Genomic DNA, 23707 nt, shown 5'->3' with positions numbered 1-23707 from the left:
GAAACAGTTCTGTTTATTAAGCCAATAGTTAAATAAGGAAAAATTAAAAATATGCAGGAAGAAAAAAGAGTTAAGTCAAAGGGGTGGACATGTTTTTTTTTAATTATTCAATTTAATCTTGAAAGATAATATGAGCACTCTTAACCTATATCCCAGCTCCAAATTCTGAGGTTCCTGAATGTTTATATCAAAGATTTAACAAATACACTTAAATAATGACGGAATCGGTTATCTTTTTTTTTCAGATGGAGAAAAATCAGTTACTTAAATTCTGGCATTTGCTGTTAAAAGTTATTAAATATTGACACTGAACTGATTTTTAGTCAGACAGTCCATAAGATTTCCACAGCAACTACTCGATCACATAGGTTGGCTCTTGTAGCACAGTTCTTAGCATTTATGTGTTTCAATAATATTGTAAGGAATGGAGCCTTTTTGAGATTCAAATATTAAATTTAGCCAAGAACAGAATAATTAAACTATTCAGACTTTCATTGAAAAAAATTTTCAAATCATGGAGGGATACTGTTTTTCAAATAAACATAACACATTTCCCTTTCTTTCCCCATCCCTGTACCAAAGCCAATAGTTCCAACTGGACTACAAGGAAAGCAATGATTAGGTTTCAGGAGAACTTGTAATGGAATATCTGAAAATCTCTCTTTAAAATCAATGGTTATTTTAAAATTCTGGTACCTCATAAAGCACAAACAGTGGACTGTACAATATTATTACAGGAAAGGGTGGGAATCTAAAGTCAAAGCTGAGGTAGAGTTCTGTTTGCTAGAAGGCGGGGAGAGGTGGTGGAAATCAAACATTGCCCACTCTGCCTCACACTGGGAGGGATTCACAGCTCTTTGGCACCTTGTGTATTTCATCTTTCATGAATGCCATATTTATGCTGAATAAAAGGTACTTTCATGTTGAAATTTAACAGCTTAAAATAGAACCCATACTTCGCTCTCACCATTTAATATTAACTGTGGTCTGGCTATATAGCATACTCCAGGGATGTCTGTAATTCAGTAGGTCCCTTTTCTAGGTAACATTATCTACTTACTTTCAAATCTATCAACCTCCATCCCAAAAGATCCTATGTAAACAGTAGAGATTAAAATAATTCTAAATAGTAAAAATGGCATATTATTTTATTGATGGCTGGCAATGAAATTCTGAAGTACTACCAAATATCCGAAGGACAAATGTCACACTACTCAGAATTAGCACTTAGTATCAATGTATCATAAGACTTTGGCAGGGCCAGAAGAGGTATACCCTTGATTACTTAAGAAATTTAATGAGTTCCATGTAGGGGGTACTATCATTCTGAAGGACTTCGAAACATAGCATGAATAAGCCAGTATACTACCTACTACAGAATTTTTAAAAAATAAGTGAAAACAACAAAAAAAAGGGATCCTAAAGACCCATTAGCTTATTTGCTGTATTTTAGGTTCAGTTTAAAATTGGGTGTAAGTAATATCTCAATTAACTGGGTGCTGGAGAAGGATGGGAGGAAAGACTGTCAGGCAGGGAAATGGGCACGGGGTTGTGGTGTGGCCAGGTTTTCCTGGTTCCTTATCACACAGAAAACTGTCCCAAACCTTGTGGTTAAAATGTTTCCTTAGACAATGGAAATGATTAGAAAAGGAGAAAAAAGGGAGTTTAAAAGAGAAGAAAGGTAAAATACACGGAACAGAAGTTGTTTTCATTATTTCCAATACAACCTTGGAAGAGATAATGTCAAGATCTTGGTTTACTGTCCTTGGAGCGCATATTTGAGCTTCTCTCCAATGACTGAAGACCTTGCTATGTTTCTAATAGGTAACACCTCTGCCCCCATGGCAGTGTACTAACCTTGTGTAATTTGCCTCTGTTGTCAAGTGAAGATGCACAAGAGAAAGATATTTGCTCTTTCAAAGACCGTACGCTTGTGGGCTCATGGATTTTCCCCACACTCCTTTGACTTCCAGCTAGTCCCTAATGCAGCATGCTATGGTATGTCATGCCTTCTCTTGTGGTTAGAATATTGTTTCCACCTTTTTTCTTGGTGCTCATGTTTTATTCTATTCACCTAATTATGTGTTTTTGTTGTAAATCCATCGCAATTCTTTTTGGAAAGAAGTTGGGTATAATAAATTCAATAAAATAATGTACAATATGCCCAAAGTCTGTGTCCACGCAACTAATTTTTTCAAGAATGGGAGGGACTCTTGATATACGCACTATATAATGTTGACATAAATTATAAGTCATAATCTTATGTTATCCCATTGGTCAGGCACCAGTTTAAAGTGAGAAACACTCTGCTCAACATCCCTCTTGTTTTCTCTTGTTCCTGGTAACAGAATCCTCCTCTACATCTAATCCTTTCTTAGATTCCCCAAAATGATAATATCCATTTGTAAAGGATTGTACATGGAGAAGAAAGATCACACTTTCTCAACATTTGCTCTCCCTATAAAGTTCAGTTCAGTGAGGTTTACAATTGAGTCACAATATTATTAAATTTTAGAGCTAGAAAAACAAAACGAGATTTCTAATCCAATTTCTTCATTTAACATTCAAGGAAATTAAGGCACAATGCAGTTAAATGGCTTGCCCAATATCAGCTAGCTAGTTAGTGGAACAACTGGACCTAACACCTAGGTCTTTTTATTCTTAACCAACACTGTGCTAACATTTTTAATTCATTGAATTTATACTAATTGCTATTTGTTCTATTAGATAGAGATCAGAATGGCAGGATGAGATTAAGATCTCAAAATCCTTTCACTCAGAGACTTCATAAAACTGACCAAAATACTACTAGGGGATATAGATTAGGGTTGTTAGTTGGGGTTAGGCCAGTGTTCAATGCTTAACATTGCTATCAGTGATCCTGATATCAGTGATAGCTTTGCCAATGCTTGCAAAATGGGGAAGAGACATAGCTAGTACCTTGGGAGGCCAGATAAGGTAACTGATAAATTTGGAAAGGGCTCTTAATATTTCAAAAGTGGAAGGAGGATTGCAGAGCAATTGAGAAGCTTCTTGTGGAGCTAATGAACAAACTATTGCGTAATAAGACTCTGTGACAAGACAAATAGAAATGAGATCATTTAACTTCAAGAGGACAATGAAGCCTGACTCCATATGCATGAAGGATTATTATATGAGAAACATCAGTGGTGTTTTCTCACTAGAAAAAAGAGAGAGAAAAGATTAACTGAAGCTTAAAGATATAAGAATTAGATGAGACACAAGGAAGGATTACCAAACTCAGCAACTGATTAAACTGAATTGAATTCCTAGTAGATGACGCTAGGCTCTCCATCAAGTTTTATTACCATTTCTTTAAAATAGTTTAAGTATGGTTCCTTCTGCCTAAAGGAAAGAAAATACCTTACAGTCATTTTTGTTCATAGGATTATTTGAAACTTTGAATCACTGACAGTAAGGGTTAAAGCCCTTTAAAAATATTTAATCACTTGCAGTTAGGAAAACTCATCTCCACTTTAAAAAAAAAACAGAACTAAAATATTACTTGATGATCTTAATCAAAACACTTTCTCAGAAACAGCATACTCTATAATTTCAAAGGCAGAAGCATGCAGATAAAATCTAAGTCATATAATATTAAAAATGGAAGAGAACTAAGAAATAATTTAGTGCAACTTGGTGTAGTACAGCCAAGTCTGGGGGAAGTTTATGTGCCTAGTTCATAATCACAGATTTAGTTATGAGTAGAGCCAGCCCTATAACCTCAGATTCTCATAGGCCAGCCCAGTAGTCATTCTCCTACACAAAGTTGCCTCTTGTAAGTCATATTGAATTTTAAATATGTCATATAGAGGATTTTAAGGGGGAAAAAACTCAACATTGATAGGATCACACTAACTTGGGGGAAACAATCAGTGTTTCTCCAAGTCATTCTGTGTGTAAACACATCTTCATTGGGCAGAATTTTGCCTGGACACGGCAGGATTTGAGTATTCTCATCCCTGCCCATGGAAATGGCAATAGAACTTCCAAATCGTTGTGATAATCCACAGCGCGCCATCACATTTCCAAATGACCTACAGAGGGGCAGAGAGAACTCTGTAGAGAACTGGATCCGTAGGCCTACCTGGTCAGAATCCTAGAACCACTGTCTTAGTTGGGACTGCTGTAACAAAATGGCACCAGACTGGGTGGCTTAAAGAACAACATTTATTTCTCACAGTTCTGGATGCCAGGAAGTCCAAGATCAAGGCGCTGGCAGATCAGTGTCTGCTGAAGGTACTCTTCCTTGGTCTGCAGATGGCCTTCTTCTCACTGTACCCTCACTTGGTAGAAAGAGAGCTACCGAGCTCTCTAGGGTCTCTTTTATAAGTGCACTAATCCCATCCATGAGGGTTCCACCCTCGTGACTGAATTACTTTCCAAAGGCCCACCACATAATACCATCACATCTGAAGTTAAGATTTCAACATATGGATTTTGGGGGAACATAAACATTCAGTCCATCATAACTACTTTTAGTGACAGTTAACTCAGTTAAATATTTTTTAAAAGTCGAAGAACACTCAGTCTTTTCTGGAATAAGACTGCAAAAGTCAAACTCAAATCTGACAGCAATTGACACACACCCACTCCTAATTTGGGGGACTTTGTTTTATTAAGCCATTTGCATATCTTATATATACTCTTAGAATGTCAGTAACATGCTCAAAACTACAATAAAGCTATATCTACATAAGGGTAATGGTCCTGAAGAAAGAGTTTAATTTGAACATATTAACTAAAGCAATCACTTAGCTTGCTCAAAAGCCATTGCTTACTTCACTTAAAAGAAAAGCGTTAAAGAATGGCTGCAAGTGCATGCGTAATTATTTTAAAATACTTACAAGATCCAGTGCTGAACCACCACCCAGGTATTCCATTATTATCCATAATTTTGAACCCTGTGAATCCATGAAACAATTTAATAATTACAAACCTGAGCCAAAATAACATACTAGCAAAAATGTTAAATCTCACATACTAATGCACTGACTCTAAAATACAGGTTAAAAAGTGACTTGGACCCAGAATATATTTTTTCCCATAGAACATTACAAATAAAAGTAAAGTTCTGAGCTTAGAACCCCCCTAACATATTTAGTCTATGACCTAACTAAACAAATAAAAGTACTGCTTGCTACTGTCAAACTATTAGTTTTTATAAAACCCAGAAAAAAAAACCCCACATCTTTAAATTATTACATTGAATGATGATGTTGAAAGGAAATGACAGTTACGTTAAGGAAAAAGGAGGTAAATGGAGACTTGTAGAAATTTCAAATGCTTCCCATGCAATTTTAGAGTTTGAGGACACTGAGTATTTTGATTTCAATTCACAGGTTTCATTTGTTTTAATGTACCTGACAACCTTTATCAGCCATGATTAGTGGGTATTTTTGGTACATATATGGAACCTAGAAAGAATATTGTTTACTTCTCCTCTGTTATAAATAGATGAGAAAAGGGGAATGTGTAGCTTAAAAAGCAAATGATTACGCCAGATGGAATTATCTTCACTGTGCCCTGAAGAAGGAGAAATGGGGGTCATGGGGGATGCATCTGAATTTTAAAACAGGTGCGTGTACACACATGTGCACACACATATACTCAGCTCTATCAGTTAAACATTAAACCATTAAAACCTTTTTTCCCCCCCAACTATAGCTTGAAATACGAGGGATACCTCTCCATACCATTTCATGAGTTGTATTCTCTGAATTTTTGCAGGACCACAGAGCAGACTGGAAGTGGAAGAGCTGGTTTTACTATACTGGCAGCAGCCAAGTTGTGAATGGACTGTGTTCCAAAAGTCCATTTTTAAGTAAGATGTTTGGAATTTGAAAGCATTTTCCCATAAAAATAGTGTTTAGGTTCCTTAGGTAGTCCTCCCACAAGACAATTTAACACAAATGTATCACTAGTATAGCATGAAGAGTACCAGAGGAATTCATTATTTATACCTTAACAATTTTTCTAGAGAAAAAATATATCGTTTTGTGTTTCAACTTGAGGTACCAGGAACACATCTCTCACCTTTACAACCCCAGCTGTGGGATGAAGATTCCCAAGCTACTGCCAGTAGCCCGCAAACTCTAAGTACTCAGGAGTTCAGCTGAAAATTTCCAAGCATCTCCATGGGGCTGGGACTTTATCAAGACAGAGAATGGCCTCTAGTGACACAATAATGAGTGCCTAGGGGATGGTGGAAGGTTGAAGACTCAGAGTTGAGTTGACACTGTAGTTTGGGGAATGGGATGTGGCCTAGGGTTAGGAATCGGGGAGGGAGGGTTCAGTTAAATGAAGACAAAGAGATTCTCCTTCCTTGATGCTGACACTACGCGGGATGTATAAGAGGAAGACAGGAACAGTGCTCCCCTACCCCATCCACCTCCTCCACTAATCTTGACATCCACTCTGTCCTGCCAAAGCATGGCAGCTTGAACTGAAGAAAGAGCTGAGAGTCTTTAGCAGTGGTGTCTACAGTAGGAAAGAGAGGAAATAAATACCCACAATAGCAGGGAGGGAAGAGGAGCAGTTCTACGAGTGCTTCATGGAACTCATATTTATGTATACAAATTAGGCACTCAGAACCTGAGAACGGAGAACCTGATGTATACTTTTTTCATGAGAAGAAAAAAGTGGTCTTACAACGGCGTACAGCTTAAGAAGTTTTTCTTTGGCCACGCTTGTTTCTAACAAGTGCTGTACTCTAACATATGAATTCAGAAAGCTTCCCACTCATCTGACATTTAAAGGAAAAAGATCTTATAAAACATGTTTATCTGTTTTGCAGTTCTGCATGAATGAAAGCACCTGTTTTCCAAGTTAAAAACAAGGTGTGCTTTTTTGTTTGTACCAATTCAATAAGGAAATTTACTGTCTTTGTGTCACTGAAAAGTATTCATAGAAAGCTTGAAATCTGGCTTTACAAGCAGTATATACTAATGAGTTATTAAAGTTACGACTAAGCAACTTCCAGATCTGAAAATAAGCCTTCCTACCAGCAAGCAAGCTGTTTAGTGGAACTAGGACTTCTCTGAGACAGGCAGGGGACCAGAGCTACCTGATAGCTTTTCTAGCTGCCTCATTTTGACTGCCACTTCTGATGACAAGCCTTACTGCAGGACAGCCATAGATCTGAACATTCAGAAGACTGCTAGGCAGCCATGGGTCCTAAGTGGGCACTGGTGGGAATGGCGAGCGGGTGGGGCTCCTCGCTGCTCAAGGAAGCTTAACCCACAGAGGCTCTTCTTACCAGTTCCTTGCCCACAGCAGTTCTCAACAGCTCAATGAAAGCACCAATCACAAACAAAACAAAAAAAAACTAGACACTATGATCCTGTTATTTTGGGGGACAACAACTTCTATCTTTGATTGGTAGTAAAAAGGTGTTAGTGTTGGAGAATGCAAATAAGTGTGTTTGGTTTGCTTCTTAAATAATTTAAAAGGCTAAGATGGTATCTACGTAGTGGTTTACAATTCCAAAAGAGCCAAGTGACTGTAAACCATAAACATAAACCCAGAACGTTTAGACATAGGAAGTCCCTGAAGGAAAAACTCCACTTCTCCACTTATAAAAGGATCCACACATTTGAACAATGTGTCGAAGGAATAAGTTTAAAGTCTTCCATCAACATGGATGGCCAGTCAGGGGTTAGGAAATTGTTCCCAAATGCAGAATGCCTAAAGAGTAACTGCTCTAGAGTTGTACTCATTAATGGGAAGGAGCTGTGGCCTACTGTTAACAAATTACTGGTGTCTAAAGTATCAACTTTGTCACCCCATGAGGCCTTTGAACCTCAATTGTTTACCACTAAAGCAGACACTGGCCAAAAGGGGACGAAATGTCACTGTGGAACTTGGAATTCACTTGTCCATAGAAAAAGCACCCATTATATGTATTTGAGAGAGCATTATTTGTACTATATACATGTTGAATTAAGTGGGTTAGTCTGTTAATCCAACAGCCAATCATAACATTGACCAAATAAACCAGCATGGATAATTGAAATAAGCCAGTCACAAAAGGATAAATACAGTTCCACTTATATGAGGTACTTGGAGTAGCCAAATTCATACAGACAGAAGGCAGAATGGTAGGGGCCAAGGACCGTGTAGAGGGGGGAATGGGGAGTTACTGTTTAATGGGTAGAGTTTCACTTGGTAAAGATGTTCTGGAGATGGATGGTGGTGGTGACTGTGTAAAAATGTGAGTGTATTTAATGCCACAGAACTGTACACTTAAAAATGGCTGAAATGGTAAATTTTATGTTAAGAGTACTTTACTACAATTAAAAAAATCACAGAACATAAGATTTTACAGCATAGCAAGGGACAGTAGAGATCTTGCCTAGATATGGTTAAAAACAGTACCATTTCTGAACTGTTTTCTTCTAGTTTGGAATGCCTTGTCCATACCCCACCCCCACCAAAATCACATTCAAGACCTAGTTCAAATGCTACCTCCCCAGTTTTCGGGTTATTGCACTCGATGTACCCATAGATAAGTAATGTGAGACAAGTTAGAAATACGTATCTGGGGCTGAGGAAAGAGGCTGGAACCAGAAACATGAATTCAGAAGTGGTCAAAATAAAGTGGATGAGACTGACCAGGGCAAATATGCAGAATGAGAAGAACACACATAGTCAGCACTCAGTATAATAAATGTCTGTTGAATCGAATCTAACATGAGGCTTCTTAGATGTGCATTATGTTAAGCTTAAACCTATTCTTATTTTGAGAAAAGAACATTTTAAGAAGGAGAAAATTTTTTCTGTCCTTGATTTCCTTCAACTTTTTATAACAAAACACCAAAATAATTTTAAAAAGAAAAGACTATTCCAGGGACATTGAGCACACTGTATATGTAAGCACACACAAAGTTTCAGCAAAAAATGATGATAAGGCCACAGAACTGTACAGACTCTGTTCTGGAATATTTTATTTCATTCATTCAGTTCTTTTTTTGGACATATTGGTAGTGGTGTGGGGAGAGGCAATATTTTCTTAACATAAACAGAAATCTAAAGGCAATTTTCAACAGCAAATAAAGGCATGATTCAAATTCTACTCCATGCCTGACTGAGCTTCATTTTAAGATTTACATTGAACTAGAAAAATATTTAAAGATTATAAAAGATTCTTCTAATATTATGAGATCAGAAGGGAAGGGTTTGCTTATTTTAGCACTCTTCATAAAGACTAACTTTGTCTGTCAAGAAAATCTGCAGTGAGCTAAAATTAAAGGAAAACACTGTGGTCATACTGATGTGTTTGTCTGGTTTTCACTCTTGTTTTTAAAAATGAAGTTGTACAGTGAGCTCAGTCAAAATGAGTACGTAGTACATTTTTGCATGTCTCAGGGAAATCATTACAACTGCATGTACTTTCAGAGAGTATATAATTTTCTCCCGAATGCAATAACCTTTTCCTCCAGTTTACAGTGAGGTCTTGGTTATGTATGATATCCTGTGTAATGACAACCTGAGAAAAACCCATATCCTACTTTGCTCAATTAACCTGACTCACAAAATCCCCCATGTCACCTGAAATGGAAGGACGGGCCACGTACATAAGTCGACTGATAATGCAGTTCCCTGATGATACGAATAGGACGTGGCCTTGAATCATGTCGACTGCATTAAACAGAACCCTGTTATGTTTGATGTGACTTTAGTTAAGAAAAAAAGTGCAAGCCCACACAGTCACACTACATTTTAATATAAATGGAAAATAAATGAGTTGGTCAATTTAAGAGAGTGATTTAAATAGTATGTATGAAAAGGTTATAAGATCATCTTCTCTTTCTCTGTGTATATACGTACATCTGTATAGAGGGATATATGTATATATACACATATGTATTTACTTTAAGTAGATTTGGTACACAAATTAATATCAGTATCAACCAGATGTGCATTTCTACTGTTTTATTATGAAACAACATGTTATTCAAAATAGTCACAGATTTTAACTAATGATGAGTAAAGGAGATAAAAATTATTCAGTTTAATCCTTCAAGAAGACATCTTGGACAATGGTTTCATATCACTGACTGGTATGGTATGACATTCTATTATCAAGATTCGGTACAAAACAAAAAAATAGTTTATATTTATTTAAAGACTAAGTAACTACTGGGAATTAGTACATGTATACTACTGTGCTGGGGGCATTTTTAAAAAAGTGAAATCTTAGGAATAAAAATACAAACCGAGCTGCAATTCACTTTTCCTGAGTACTGAATATGAATAAACAAAGGCTATAAGCAACCAGTAAAATGGCCAACACCATATCAGTACTGGTTTTCAGTATAATATTGAATAGCCCATTTTAAATAGGGCTTATTTAATATTTTAAGTCAGTCACCAAAAATAGCTTATCTGTTACAGGTGCCTAAAAATAGCAAGGGTTCAGGTTTGCTCTAGAGTGGGTCTGGAATTACCAGGATACAATCCAGAAAGAGTAAACCAGAATGAGCAAATAACACACACACACACACACACACACACACACACCCACACCCACACCCACACCCACCCACCCATATTCCATATTCCTGGGGCTGCCTGCAACCAAGCCTGTTATGGGATTTAGGATGGGGACTTAAAACTGAGACTGAGTGATCACTCGTAAGATTTCTAAAAAAGAATATGACCTGCTAAATTAGATTTTTAGGGAACAAATATGAAAGCAAAATTATGCCACAAAAGACCAAACATTATGTATGCAGTAAAACAGAGTAACAGCTAACACTTGGAAATAAGTGCTCAAATTGAACGGAAATTACCAGCATTATCACCTCCTCTTAGAGGCCTTTTCTTCACATCACCCCTGAAAAGGGCAGAAGTGACTACTTGCTTATTTGTGCTTCATCTGTACCTTGTACATACTTTAAATATAAAATGAGCACCATTTTAGTACAATACTGGACTGTGAGCTCGACAGGAGGAGTGAGTTGTTCATTTTTATATCTTCATCACCTAGTACAGCGTATGACTCAGTGGCTGTTTGGCTCTTTAATGATTCATTCCACTGTGCATTCATTCCACATTCATCTAATTCATGTAATATTAGAATAAATCAGGCTTTGTAAAAAGGCAGTGAAATTGATGATAAACTTCTACATCAGTATTTACTAATACAGATACAGATAGATCAAGAAAAGCATGACGGAGTGGGGTTACCAAGACGGAGGAGTAAGAGATACCAGCCTTCATCATTCCAGAAAAAATAAACATAGACAACTATCCACAAACCAAAATAACCCTGGGAGGGCTCAAGGGCCCATTTAAGAATCTGCAGCATCTGCAGCAACACAGAGGAGGGAGGGAGGGAGGGAGGGAGGGAGGGAGGGAGAGAGAGAGACAGAGAGAGAGATTAGCATACCTCAGACGCCACGAGATGGCTAGGAACAAAGAAGAAAGGCAGAGGCTGTGGCATCACCAGGCAGTAGGAAGCACTGTGGTCCCCAGCAGCCTGCTCCTCAGAGGACACTGGCGTCTCTTGCTACTTAGGTATCCAACAGCCATTTCCACTGGGAAACCCCGGAGAGAAGACATGTCTACCCAACCCCTGCTTCCCCAGCCCCAAGAAGCAGATGCTACTGAGCCACCTGGAGAGCCATTTGCCCTTCTCCAAGACCATGCAAGCTTCTGAAATCCAAGTTAGGCTGGCCTGTGCCCAACCACGCTTCAGTCTTGGAGCTAGCTCGCACCCCGCCAAGAGCCAAGGTCTTTCTAAGCGTGCCCACGCTCATCACCCACTCATCTGCCACTGAAAGCCAGCCTGCGCTCCAGACGCCAGACCCCCTCGGTGATTGCACCGCACCCACCTACAGATCAGATACTGGAGCTACCGCTGGACACAGATACCTCCCACTGGCCCTGAGCCAAGGTCTCTCTGCGCATGCGCACACTGCGGGCACCCGCGCTCAGCACCAAGGTCTCTCTGCGCATGCGTGCACTCCACCCTTTCCTTCACACCCTATGGCAGGGGAAGATCTTTCCACACTGAAACCAGCCAGTAACGTCTGAAGAGGTGTCTGCTCCACCGAATGCTCACACATCACCTTCAAGACAGCAAGGAACATGAAAAACCAAGGAGACATCTCACCGAGGAAAGAACAATGATTTCTCAGTAGCCGACTCCTAATAAATGGAAATATACAAACTGCCTGACCAAGAATTCAAAATAATTGTGTGAAGCAAGCTAAACAAACATCAAGAAAACGCTAAGACACAATTCACTGAAATCTGGAAAATTTAACAGAAAGATTAAATCATTAAAAACAACAACAACAACAACAACAACAACAACAACAACAACAACAACAACAACAACAGTAGTTCTGGAGCCAAAAAATAAAATGAGAAATGCAATAATGAGCATCAACAGCAGAACTGATCAAGCAGAAGAAATCATCTGTGAATCTGAAGACATGTTATTTGAAAAACATACAGACAGATATCCTAGGGTTTATTTGGTCCGCAGAACATAAAAAGATAGCATTAATTTTATGCAGGCCAACAGCTTAATGAATTATAAACACACCTTGTTGGCCTACAGATCGATCAACAACCACCACCCATTCCCCTTTTATAAACCATGAAAGGCAAAGATCTAATACGGCCTCCCTTTGAAAAATTTCAACATGGCGATAAACAATTTTAATTTTAAAATAATTTAAACTCTAACCTTAGCTAGAGTTTTCTAGCTACTTATTCTTCACATTTCAATAGAAACAAATCCTGACTTCTAACTCTTAAACCCAAGAACTTTTGGGTTTTACTAACCAAAAAGTTTTCTGTTATGCAGTAACATCTCCATCTGCTGGAACTTTAGGTGTCTGCTAACTTCATGATCATGGAACCATCAAAATTCCAACTTTTTTTTTTTTGGTGGGGGGAACAGATATTATTCCACTTAATTCCATTTTAACAAATATTTATCATGTGCTTAACATGTACTATACTCTGTGCTAAGTGATGTAAAAACCAAGACTGGTTAAGCTTAAACTCCTTACCATCAAGGTACTCACAACCTGGTGGGAGAGAAAATATGTAAATAACTATCATAACTCAATAGAATAAGTGACACACTTACATAATCCATCAATTCTGAGGTTGAGACAAACTGGACTATTGAGAAAAGTGTGTGGAAACCCAGGGGGACAGTTCTTTCCTGAGAACGGATATGTCTCAAGGACCAGCTGCATTTCTGCTCCTCCATCAAAAGTTCAGGTGTGGAAAAAGGGTGCAGCTGAGTACTGGGATGCATTCAGGATACAGCTGCTAAATCTAACAGCGGTTTATTTGGCTCTATAAACGGAGCTGGATACTGCCTGGAGGCCAAAGACTGCCAAATCCTAATTTAAGACATTGCCTTTCAAAAAATAGAATTAAAAAGAAAAACTTATAATGAAAATACCTTATGACTTAAATAATACAGCACACACATTACCTTTAAATATGACCCATAGTATTTTGTTACATATGAGCTGTCACACTGACTCAAAACAGTTATTTCTTGCTGAATGTCTTCTATTTCATCTTCGGCTTCCTCGAGATCTATGATTTTAATAGCAACCACTTGCTGGGTACGATTATCAATTCCTTTGAAAACTTCTCCAAATGAGCCTTTCCCAATGCGTTCTAATTTTGTGAACAATTCTTCTGGATCAGCTATATTATTCTAAGGGGCAGGGGGAAAAAAAGAAAGAACACAAATGTTTTGAATCAAATTTTTTTTAAATGAAGGAAAATAAATCACATAAGACAGTAACACACTTTTAAAAAGCGTACAGACTCCTTTGATTCTCCACATGTGCTTTGTTAGAACAATTATAATCCCAAACAGCCAGCTAGTCCGTAGTCTACTGGATCACCCACACTAACTTGGCTTAGCTGATCCTGCTACCAAAAACAATCCCATAAAGCAAATGTCTCTGGTGCCTTTTTGGAATAAAGCAGATGCACACAGTACACAGTTTGCACATTAATGCAAATGTAGCAATAGTGAGAGAATGCCTAAGTTAAGGTGAATCATTTAAAATTCTAACATTCTGACAATATCACCTTTTAACTCTCCTTCTCTGTCTCCAACTCAGACATCTTAATCACCCCAACTGCACTTCCAAACCACCATCTAAACAACACTGAACCCCAAAGACTCAAGGATTTACAAGTTTTACTCGGAATCCTATCCATATGTAATTTTCTCATCAATGGGTGAAATAAGATTCTATGCCTTTATTACAATTGCTAGTACTCATGAGGAAACAGTAATATGTTGAACTTCCACAAATCAACTCACAGTGGGGATCCAGAATAAGTTAACACTTTGCTAACAATAAAATCTGGAATCAAATGTAGCTTTTTCAGTTAACAAGTGTATAGGTATGACTTATATTTACAAATTCACTGTCCTTTTCTGATTCAGAAATATTCTTTATCTTGTAATAAACAAATTTTGAATTAAAAAGCACATTATTAAATTACACTTATGTGATTTATTATTCTTAACCTTTACTTTGAGTTTCTTCAAAATATAGGAGGATGCTATCTAGTTCTGGTGAGCTATGTATATCTAATTTGTCAATTGAACCTATAACATCTGCTTATTTACTATAGTTTTACCAGTTTCACCTCATCCTCAATTTCAGGAGACAATTATGGAGTTAGCATGTCCCTTATATCTTTATTAGATAAAGAGGCCATTAAAGTTTATTATTTTTCTCTTATCAAGTTCTTTGCACCATGATCACCAAATAGACACACTATTCCCTCCAGTAAACTGCTTCCTTTTGAGGTAACTTCAAAACTTACGACTGCTTTTAAAGAATTTCACCAAGTTCTCTTTGTTCAGCCTGCCTAAAATAAAGTTTGCACATGACCTGTTTACCTTATAAGCTTCCCCATTCTCCTAGATTGGATTTTTTTCCATTTCTAAAAGATGCCCTTTCCATGTAGTAGTCTCTTTGACATTGCAAGCTACTTATATATCCGCACCCACCTCCAATACCCACATGAAATAAACATATCTCGAGCTTCCCATATGGGTATTTAAATGTAGTTGAGACTTACAGGAGGCTGCAAATGCTCCTTTGATTTCCTTGGTGTTCTCTCTTACCAAGACACTGTACTTCATTGTGATAACCATTACATAGTGGCTAACCCACAGTTACCTCTTCCTACTTTTGTCATGGAGCTTGTCTTTCTAGTACCATGTTGCAAAAATACCCACCAAATAGCTTGGTGATGGGTTCACCTCCCTACAACTTCCTAAATTCAGTGGACTTGGGAAAAAGAGTTCTTCAGTTTTTCTGATACAGCTGCAAAATAGTTCTAAATTTTGGAAATATATCATTGATTTAAAAATACATAGTATGAGGGTATGTCAAAAAGTTTGTGGAAAAAATAGTATTAAAAGATAAAACGAATCTTTACATGAACTTTTTGAAGTACCTTTGCATGTGCCTTTTGATAACACACTCTGGGAGGTGTGTGTATTCACTAAGTTTATAACGAGACTCTTCTGTTAAGAAACAAAAATTAAATCCTAGTTTTCCTAATTAGTGTTTTAAAAGGATTTGACTGAAACAATCATCCCCAGGGAGGATACAGCTGTTCCGTGCTTTCTATAATAAATGGATTCCTGCAAATATATAAATCAAAGATTTAAAAACCAAGTCACATTTTGCATTTTAAAGAAGCTCTGAAGTGAATTCTAACTCATGAATATAGTTTAAGATTTTTAAATAGAGGACTAGCAATTTGGAGACAGAAAAAGAGAAAGATCCATCATTTACACAACGTACTTTCTATTCTTTTATTTGGGGTCTAAAATTTCTCATGCAAAACACCAATTTTCAGATTGGAGGGAATCATGAGAACAAGTTTTTACAAGTTTCACTCACTTCCCTAACTGTCTGAGAGATATAGATCCCTGCCCCCTTTACTAATTACTGAACACATGATAGATAATACCCAAGTTCTAATTCCCCTTTCACCATCTTAAACCAATGTATCCTGTCTTTATTTAGACAAATTTCCTTCCTGTTTTTATTTAGTACAAAGGCAAAAATCAAGTAAATAAATGGTAAACATCCCAAGTAATGCAGTTTTGTAAAAAAAACACCTTTATAAAGAAGCTGGTTTGCCCAATCTTTCCCATTGTTCTTTGGTGCTTCTAAGAAAATCAGGTCAAGTCAGCTTCCTCTCCACCAAAATTAAATATTCTTTTAAGAATATTAAAATTTCTAGATCTTTTTATCTCTACCGTAAAATTATGATTTATTACGGTATGTGTGTTTGCATTGCCTTCTCAAAGCTGTAGCCCAGGAAGGAGCTCTAAGTTCTGTAGCAGCAAATAGGAGAGACTGCTAAATTAACTTCATATTGGTTTACAACTATGGCAGACAATTTCTACATGCCCCACCAAAAATGGGACTGTGAAAATGAAAACCTCATAGATCCACCTCAGGACACGCGCATTATTCCTTAACCTGCATTACCTGTTCTTTGACTTGAATCTACACCCTTCAGGTACGAGTACACTGTTACAAAGTCCTAGACAGACGGTATCATTACTACTGAAACAACCATAACAACAACTATTCAGTAGGGAAATACTCTCAAGAAGTCCAGAAGGGAAAAATGTAAGGTGAACATCTTGCTTGTCTCCTGTAAAAAGTCAGTGGCTGATGGAGGAAGGCTTCTTGGATACTTAAACCACACAAACAGAAGGCTGGGAGAACTCACAGTTTCTGTAAGTGCTCTCCCTTCCTGGCTGTATATCAGAATCACCTGTATAACTTTAAAAATGCAGCTCTCTAGACTTCACTCCCAAACTACTGATTCAGGATATCTGAGATTGGGACCCTGCAATCAATATTTTTTTTTAAAAAAGCACCCCAAATGATTCCTATGTAGTTATTTTGGCACCAGTCTTGAGATCAGCATTTGGGAACCACTGAGCAGACAGATGTAAAATTTGTAACCTTGACTAGAGGGAACTCACTATCTCTATTTTTTCCGAGGGAAGCATATGGGTCTCATCTAATTCTGCGCACTAAAAGCGAACAACTCAGGGATTAAAATAAAACCAATAGGTCTTTGGTATTTATGTACATGTACCTATATTTTTAAAATTAAGTATGCAATACTTCTTGTAAGGACACATCTCTATAATTAGTACTTATTCTCAAGATTAGAAATGTAATATTTGTCAGAAATAAGCGACACAGCCCATGCTCTTTGTGTGTGTGTATTCTTAAACATTGTTTTTGCCCAACACAGTCTATGTGCAATCTATAGGCTATATAATAGGTTAAGATGTGATTGATGACAGAGTTTTGAGGCTAACAACCAACACTGAAGAAGGGTAAAAGTTTACATCTAGTTAGCTAGGAGAAAATGGGTCCAAATGGTAGAAGGGGGCATTGGAAATGAGCAGCCAGGGGAAACAAGAAAATCTTAGACAGAATTAGAATCAGCCTTGGAGTTGTAGTAGAATGGAGACCTAGAGAGACAAAGTTGTGAAAGAACCAAAGGTAAAGAATCTATCTCTTTGAATCTGAGCTAGCTAAGACCTCCAGTATGGGACTGAGAGTGAAAACATAATAATAGGTTTAAGGAAGAGAAGGTAGATTTCTCAGAGTACTTGACCATAAAGGGTTGAGCTCAGGTTCCTGAAAGAACCTTCAGGAACCAATAACCAAGCTGAGCAAGGCTGAACTCACTAGGTTTTGCCCTTGCCTCCCTACCTTAATAAAGCCTAAACAATGAATGCTCTCAGCTATAAGATAACTTTTTGCGCTTTACAAAGACTGGCCTGTGTGTAGGCCTATCAGTGACTTACACATGAGGAGAGGTATTACAGGAAATGAAGAGCAAAGAATGTGCTTATGACATCAAAGCTTATTAGAAAGGACGACCTCTTACTCCCTTTAAATCTTCAAGTGGTAATACCGGGAGTGACATGCAGTGAACACAGGGTGCCCTGACAATCACACGGGGTAACTAAAAACCTTAGCCTAACAATGTAGTAAAAACTAGAGATACACCTATTTAAATTGCTCAGATTAGATCTCCCAAGCTAGGGATGAAATGCTTTTCTGGATTACTCCCATGTCTTTGTTATTACCTATCGTATAACAAGTAGAACACATCTAAATAAAGCCATTCTCTAGTGGCTCCATGAGTCTCAAATAATTATTTTTTAAAAATTGACCTTTAGAAAATTTTATTTATTTTTATAACATTAATATTCATATTTACATTTTTATTAACTGTCACAATTATACAGCCAATACATTTTTTTAAAAAAAGCATATGTATGTGTTTCACCCAAGAAGCCTGGAGTTCAAATGCATTAGCATTACACGTAAGAAATAGCCACACTGGCCAGTTTCAACCATTTTAAGGTTGTGATTATTTTACAGCTATATTGGACTATTCCTATAAAAGCAGAACATGTTAATATTGGAGAGCCTACAGTATGATTATGGGGCAAAAGCGTAGAATGTTGAAGAATGACTGGGGAACACATTTCATTTCTGGCACTGTAGACCTTTGCCTTTTTCTTATAAGATTAATATTACCCTCAAATTACATTACTGTTCTATTATGATTGCCTATGTTAAGATTTTTCATTTGCCCTATGATCATTGCCTAAAAACTCTGTTGAGTGCTTCCTGATCAAGATACTGCCAGAAGGAAAAAAAAAATTAAAATCAACAGCTGTATACCTCTTAGTACTGCTGAGTTCAAGACCACAGGATACTATCTTTTTAAAGTGCTAGATATGATCCAAGCACAATTGACTTCTTCCCCAGTCACTGGCTTTTTTTTTTTTTTTTTTTTTTTTTTACTTAATCCAACTCCTTACCACCACCATCAGCAACATTTACGGTATGCCTGCTGTGTCTTAGGACAATCCCACCAAATGGAAGCTATGAAGTTTAAGGTCATTTATGTCAAAACAATGGTAGAGGTAGAGAGAGGTTGAGAAGGGATACAGAGTTTTGGATTATGGTATCTTTGAGATGAGCAGAAGCCCAGTAAACATCTAATTCAAACATCTAAAAAAAATTCCTTATTTTTACAGGGACAAAACTGTAGCCTAAAGAGGTTATCAAATTGTTCACGGATCTAAAGTACTTAATTAGTGGCAAAGCTCAAACTTGAACACAGGTCTCCTGACTTGTGTCTGAGGTTCTTTCACTACAGCTTAATTTATTTGTAACTTTAACTAGACTCCCTTTTGCTATAAAACCAGAATTATTTTTTTAGCATAAACAGATCACACAATTGTCCAATGTCTACTTTGTAATATCTACTTTGTAATATCCCAACATTTAAAGAATTTGAAAAACTTAAGATAGGATATTCCTTTTCTCCAAATGATAAAATTTCTTCCTTCTTCCTTAATTGACAGATAAAATTATTTGTACTTATCACATACAATATTATGTTTTAAAGTATCTATACATTGTGGCATGACTAGATCTAGCTAATTAACATACACATTACCTCACATAATTATCGTCTACTTTATTAGCATTTTCAAGAATACAATATATTGTTATTGACTATACTCATGTTGTACAACAGATTTAAAACTTATTCCTCCTATCCAACTGAAATTTTGTATCATTTGACCAATCACTTGCGACAGCATGTAATAACCTGGAGGACATCATGTTAAGTGAAATAAGCCAGGCATAGAAAGACTGCATGATCTCACTCATATGTGTAATCTGAAAAAGCTGATCTCATAGAACTAGAGAGCAGAATGGTGGTCACCAGAAGCTGGAGCGGTTGGGGGGGGGGGGGAGATGTTGGTCCAAATGACATTAATTTCTTACAATTTTTGAAACACTATGCAATGGATTGACCCCTGTATATATGTACAACTACCAGATATTTCCTATTATAATCTTAAAAGTGATCTGTAAATAACCTTGTCTTTCTGGCAGGGTTACTATACTCAGGCCATTTTTATTTCCATGTCAATAACTAGACTGGAGTGGTCTAGCCTCTAGAATGTGGGAGGCAAAGTAGTGATAGTCTTCCATATCATGATTCCCATAGGATCCAATGTCAGGAAGTCAACAGCCCCAATTCCAGCTTTATCAGTGATTTATTGGAGGCTTCAGTAACCCTTTATACTAAGGTTTTCAGTTCTGTTCATGAAAAATACCACACAAGTTGATGGAATTGTCCAAGAGTAAAAATAATATTTAGCATCAGTTGTTAATTTTGTGCTAGGTTTTATGTAAGTCTACAATTGTTGAAATAACCATATGAATGCTCAAATTACTTTAATAATGAGAAGGATAAAACAAACCCCCCATACATTTTCCTAAGCTTTTGAAGAATGTGACATGAGCAGAGTATTTCTCTGCTTTGCACAACCTCGGGTTCATATTACAAGTATCTGATACAATTCTATGGAATTCTTAAGAGACCTCTGTGATTTATATTTCTGCATATGACAGAATAAGAACTAAGATAAAAATTGAGTATGTCTGTATATGTTTCAAATTAAACATGAGTAATTTGGCTTGAGGTCAAATTTCTTTAGGTGGTCAGTCATTTAAGTTTGTATTTCCACGTTTAAATAAGAGCTCAAAATATTTGAGTGTATGAAGAAAATGTTCTTAGTTTACCTATTTTTACGGTGTACTCATTTTTACATCGCAAACGTTATTATTACTCGCCTTTGCAACACAAAGATTTTACGTGTATGCAATGAGATAAATGAAATGAAGCCAAAAATGTAGTTTGAACAACCATGGGCTTCCTTATGGTCATCAGACAGCATTTATCAACTCACATTTGAGTCCCTGTCCTCACTTAAAAGGCAGTTTTGAAATGGATGAGGCAGCAGCACCGCAACCCTAGTCTTAACGGAAAAGCATAAAGTCAAAGGTCTCACACAGTATTATTTTGTACTCTTAAGGCAACCGCTTAAACTCTCAGCAATACTGTGCATAGCAATGAGACAAATGCATTCACAAGACAGAAATAAAGTTAAATTTATAAGTGCTTTTTAATCTCTATTTTTAAATGCACCTCATAAGGAAAAAAAATACTTAGAATGCAAATATTTTAGTCGAGGATAACTTCATTAAAATTATCACAAAAGGTTTTGACATAGCTGCGTGAATTACAGCAGTTTGAGGAATCTCTCTTGATTAATAATTTTGAGTCTACTTCATCTTTAAGAACAAAAGAATAATTGATAATTCCTTCATCTTAATTCCTCCTACTCAAGAGAGAATAGGAGAAGAGCTTCCTCTGCTCCTAACTTGCATCCTGCTCTTTACCTAAGCTCAGATCAGAGGAAAAGAACAATGAAGCAAGTGGCACACATTCTGGGATGTGAAGAAGGCTGTTCTTTACATATGTTTGTAAGATGGTTTGATTTACAACCAGGTAAAAAAGGTGACATTTGTTTGATTCCATTGTCACCTTTACCACATTCCACATTTTTCTAAAGAAAAGTGAAATACAGAAAGAATAAGAAATTTAACCATAACTTCCCTCATCTTAGAAATCATCAAGCAAGAGCCAAAGTCATAATAGGCAGCACTTTTATTAGCTCTATGTCCCAGATACAGGGGGCTTTACATTCCTGTTATTTTAATTGAGAGTAGAAATGTCAGATTATTTTGTTCAGCCAGGTAAATCATCTTTGGATCTAAGACCTCTTAAAATAAAGGAAATAACCAATTTTGTCTTTTTGACTAACTCTCTGGGATCTGAAGTTCCCTTAAACCTTTAATTATACCCATGGGCAAGGGGAAGGAAACATCCTGCAAACAATCACATTCTTCTCTCAATAAACCAAAAGTCAAGGCTATCATCACAATAAATGCTGGATGCAAATTCCATTGCATCATTTAGCTCATTTCTCTCTGACCTTACAGCCATTCCAAAGGAAAAAGGAGGTCTGGTTTCTCATGAGTATTACAGAGGTAAAGAGAGCAGAGAGGTCAGGCAAAATTGCCTTAATTTTACTTATCCAGGAAATTATAAGAAATCAGTGATTAGATGTCGGCTTTACCATCTGTATAATGAGGGAGGGGGTGGACTTGATGATTTCTAAATCCCTTACTGTTCTGACACTGTGTGAATCTGTGAAGTATTAAAAGCCAAGTCCCTTTGTTCCCTTCCCTTTATCACTAACAATCGCCAACCCTAATTTTGAAACATAAGGTAAGGGATGAATTGGCATCGGCCATGTACCACTACATGGTACACAATGGCTCAAATGTCAAGTATAAACAGTATTATACCATTGTTCCAGTAAGAAATTCAGAATCACTAGTAGACTGCATTCAAGACCCAACTCTCTGACACTATAATGAAGTGGGCCTAGAAGCCAAGGATGGATAAAGAACAGCAGAGTGAGCTGCTGTCCAGATGGATCTATTGCCTCTCACACTGGCCATGATCCATTAGGTATGAGGGACTGTTCCCAAGAAAGTCAAGGGGAGCCAGGATTTCAGCTCATACAGAACTTAAGGCTCTATTAGTCTTCCTCTCCTTTAAATTGATTCAGAAAATAAAGTAGTATTTAGAAAATAACATAGTTAACCAAATATAGAACTTGAACATCCAAGGAAACTAAATGCCCAGAGGGAAAATTCCAGAGATATCTTACCATATCTCAAGTCCAAATGCTTCAGCTTAGGCATACAAAATTAAATGCAATGATCCATTAGGAAATGATTCTATTTTCTTACTTTTGAGCCTTTGACTCATGCTATTTTCTGTCTACAATACTCTGCCTGTCCTTCTCCATCTCTGGAAGTCCCAGCATCTTTAATTAAAAAATAAACACCTTCCCAACCCCCTAGAGGAACCTGATTACCCCAGCAGAATTGATTGTTTCATTCTCTGCCTCCCCACAGCCCTTTACTTGTGCCTCCATTAGAACACACATTTTATTATGTTTGCATTCTCTTTCATTGAGGTAATCTTTTAATTTTTGACAGTAAGCTCATTTAGGATAAAGCTCTGTCTTACTCAGTGTCAGGTACCCTCACGGTACCCAGTACAGTGCTTTATACATTGTGGCCCTTGGGTGCTTGCAGGGTGTTTACCTGGGGGCACTCCTAAAATGAAATCACTGGCGTGAGGTTATCTGTTTATTTGCAATTTGATTTCTGACTTTTGGTGCAAGGGAGATTACATTCAATAAACCAAAAGATGTTAAAATAGGTATGAAATTTTAAATCAATCCCTATTCTCACATGTGATTAACATAATAAAAACTTTTCAAAGTGACAACTTGGAGATTCTTTTTCTTTCAACTGAAGAGCTCTTTAGTTTACAAATAGCAGTTCTTGAAATAATATGGAGCTGTATCCAAAGAAGAGTTGGTAGTAGCCACACACACAAAGATGTCTACAAGTGGTGTATGCAAATCTGATTCTAGAAGCACAATTGCAATCACTTAACCAGAGCCACAGGACTACTGTATGCCCTGGAGCATCTGGGATGATTTCATACTCTAATGCAAAGATTAGAGGCCTCAAAGAGCCATGGTTTGTGTATCACTCTGCTGTGCATTTCTTTTCATTTAGTTGGGCTGACACATAGAAATATACAATCCAACCAGGGGTCAGGTTTAACCATAAGCATTAATGTTAAAATTAAAGAGAATTATTAC

The 23707-nt window shown here is 37.1% G+C and overlaps 1 protein-coding gene across 1 annotated transcript in view; it reads right to left on the bottom strand.

Moving 5' to 3' along the window:
• STK26 (serine/threonine kinase 26) overlaps positions 1 to 23707 on the bottom strand; it is a 46911-nt gene that overhangs the window by 5789 nt on the left and 17415 nt on the right. The window contains exons 3-4 of the mRNA XM_063083741.1: positions 13487 to 13717; positions 4869 to 4925 (exon numbers count right to left, since the gene is read on the bottom strand). Coding sequence (XP_062939811.1) covers positions 4869 to 4925; positions 13487 to 13717 — 288 coding nt within the window. The remainder of the gene's footprint in view (positions 1 to 4868; positions 4926 to 13486; positions 13718 to 23707) is intronic.

This window comes from Cynocephalus volans, chromosome X (assembly GCF_027409185.1).
Source record: "Cynocephalus volans isolate mCynVol1 chromosome X, mCynVol1.pri, whole genome shotgun sequence".
NCBI lineage: Eukaryota > Metazoa > Chordata > Mammalia > Dermoptera > Cynocephalidae > Cynocephalus > Cynocephalus volans.
This window is presented reverse-complemented; position numbering and strand designations above follow the sequence as displayed.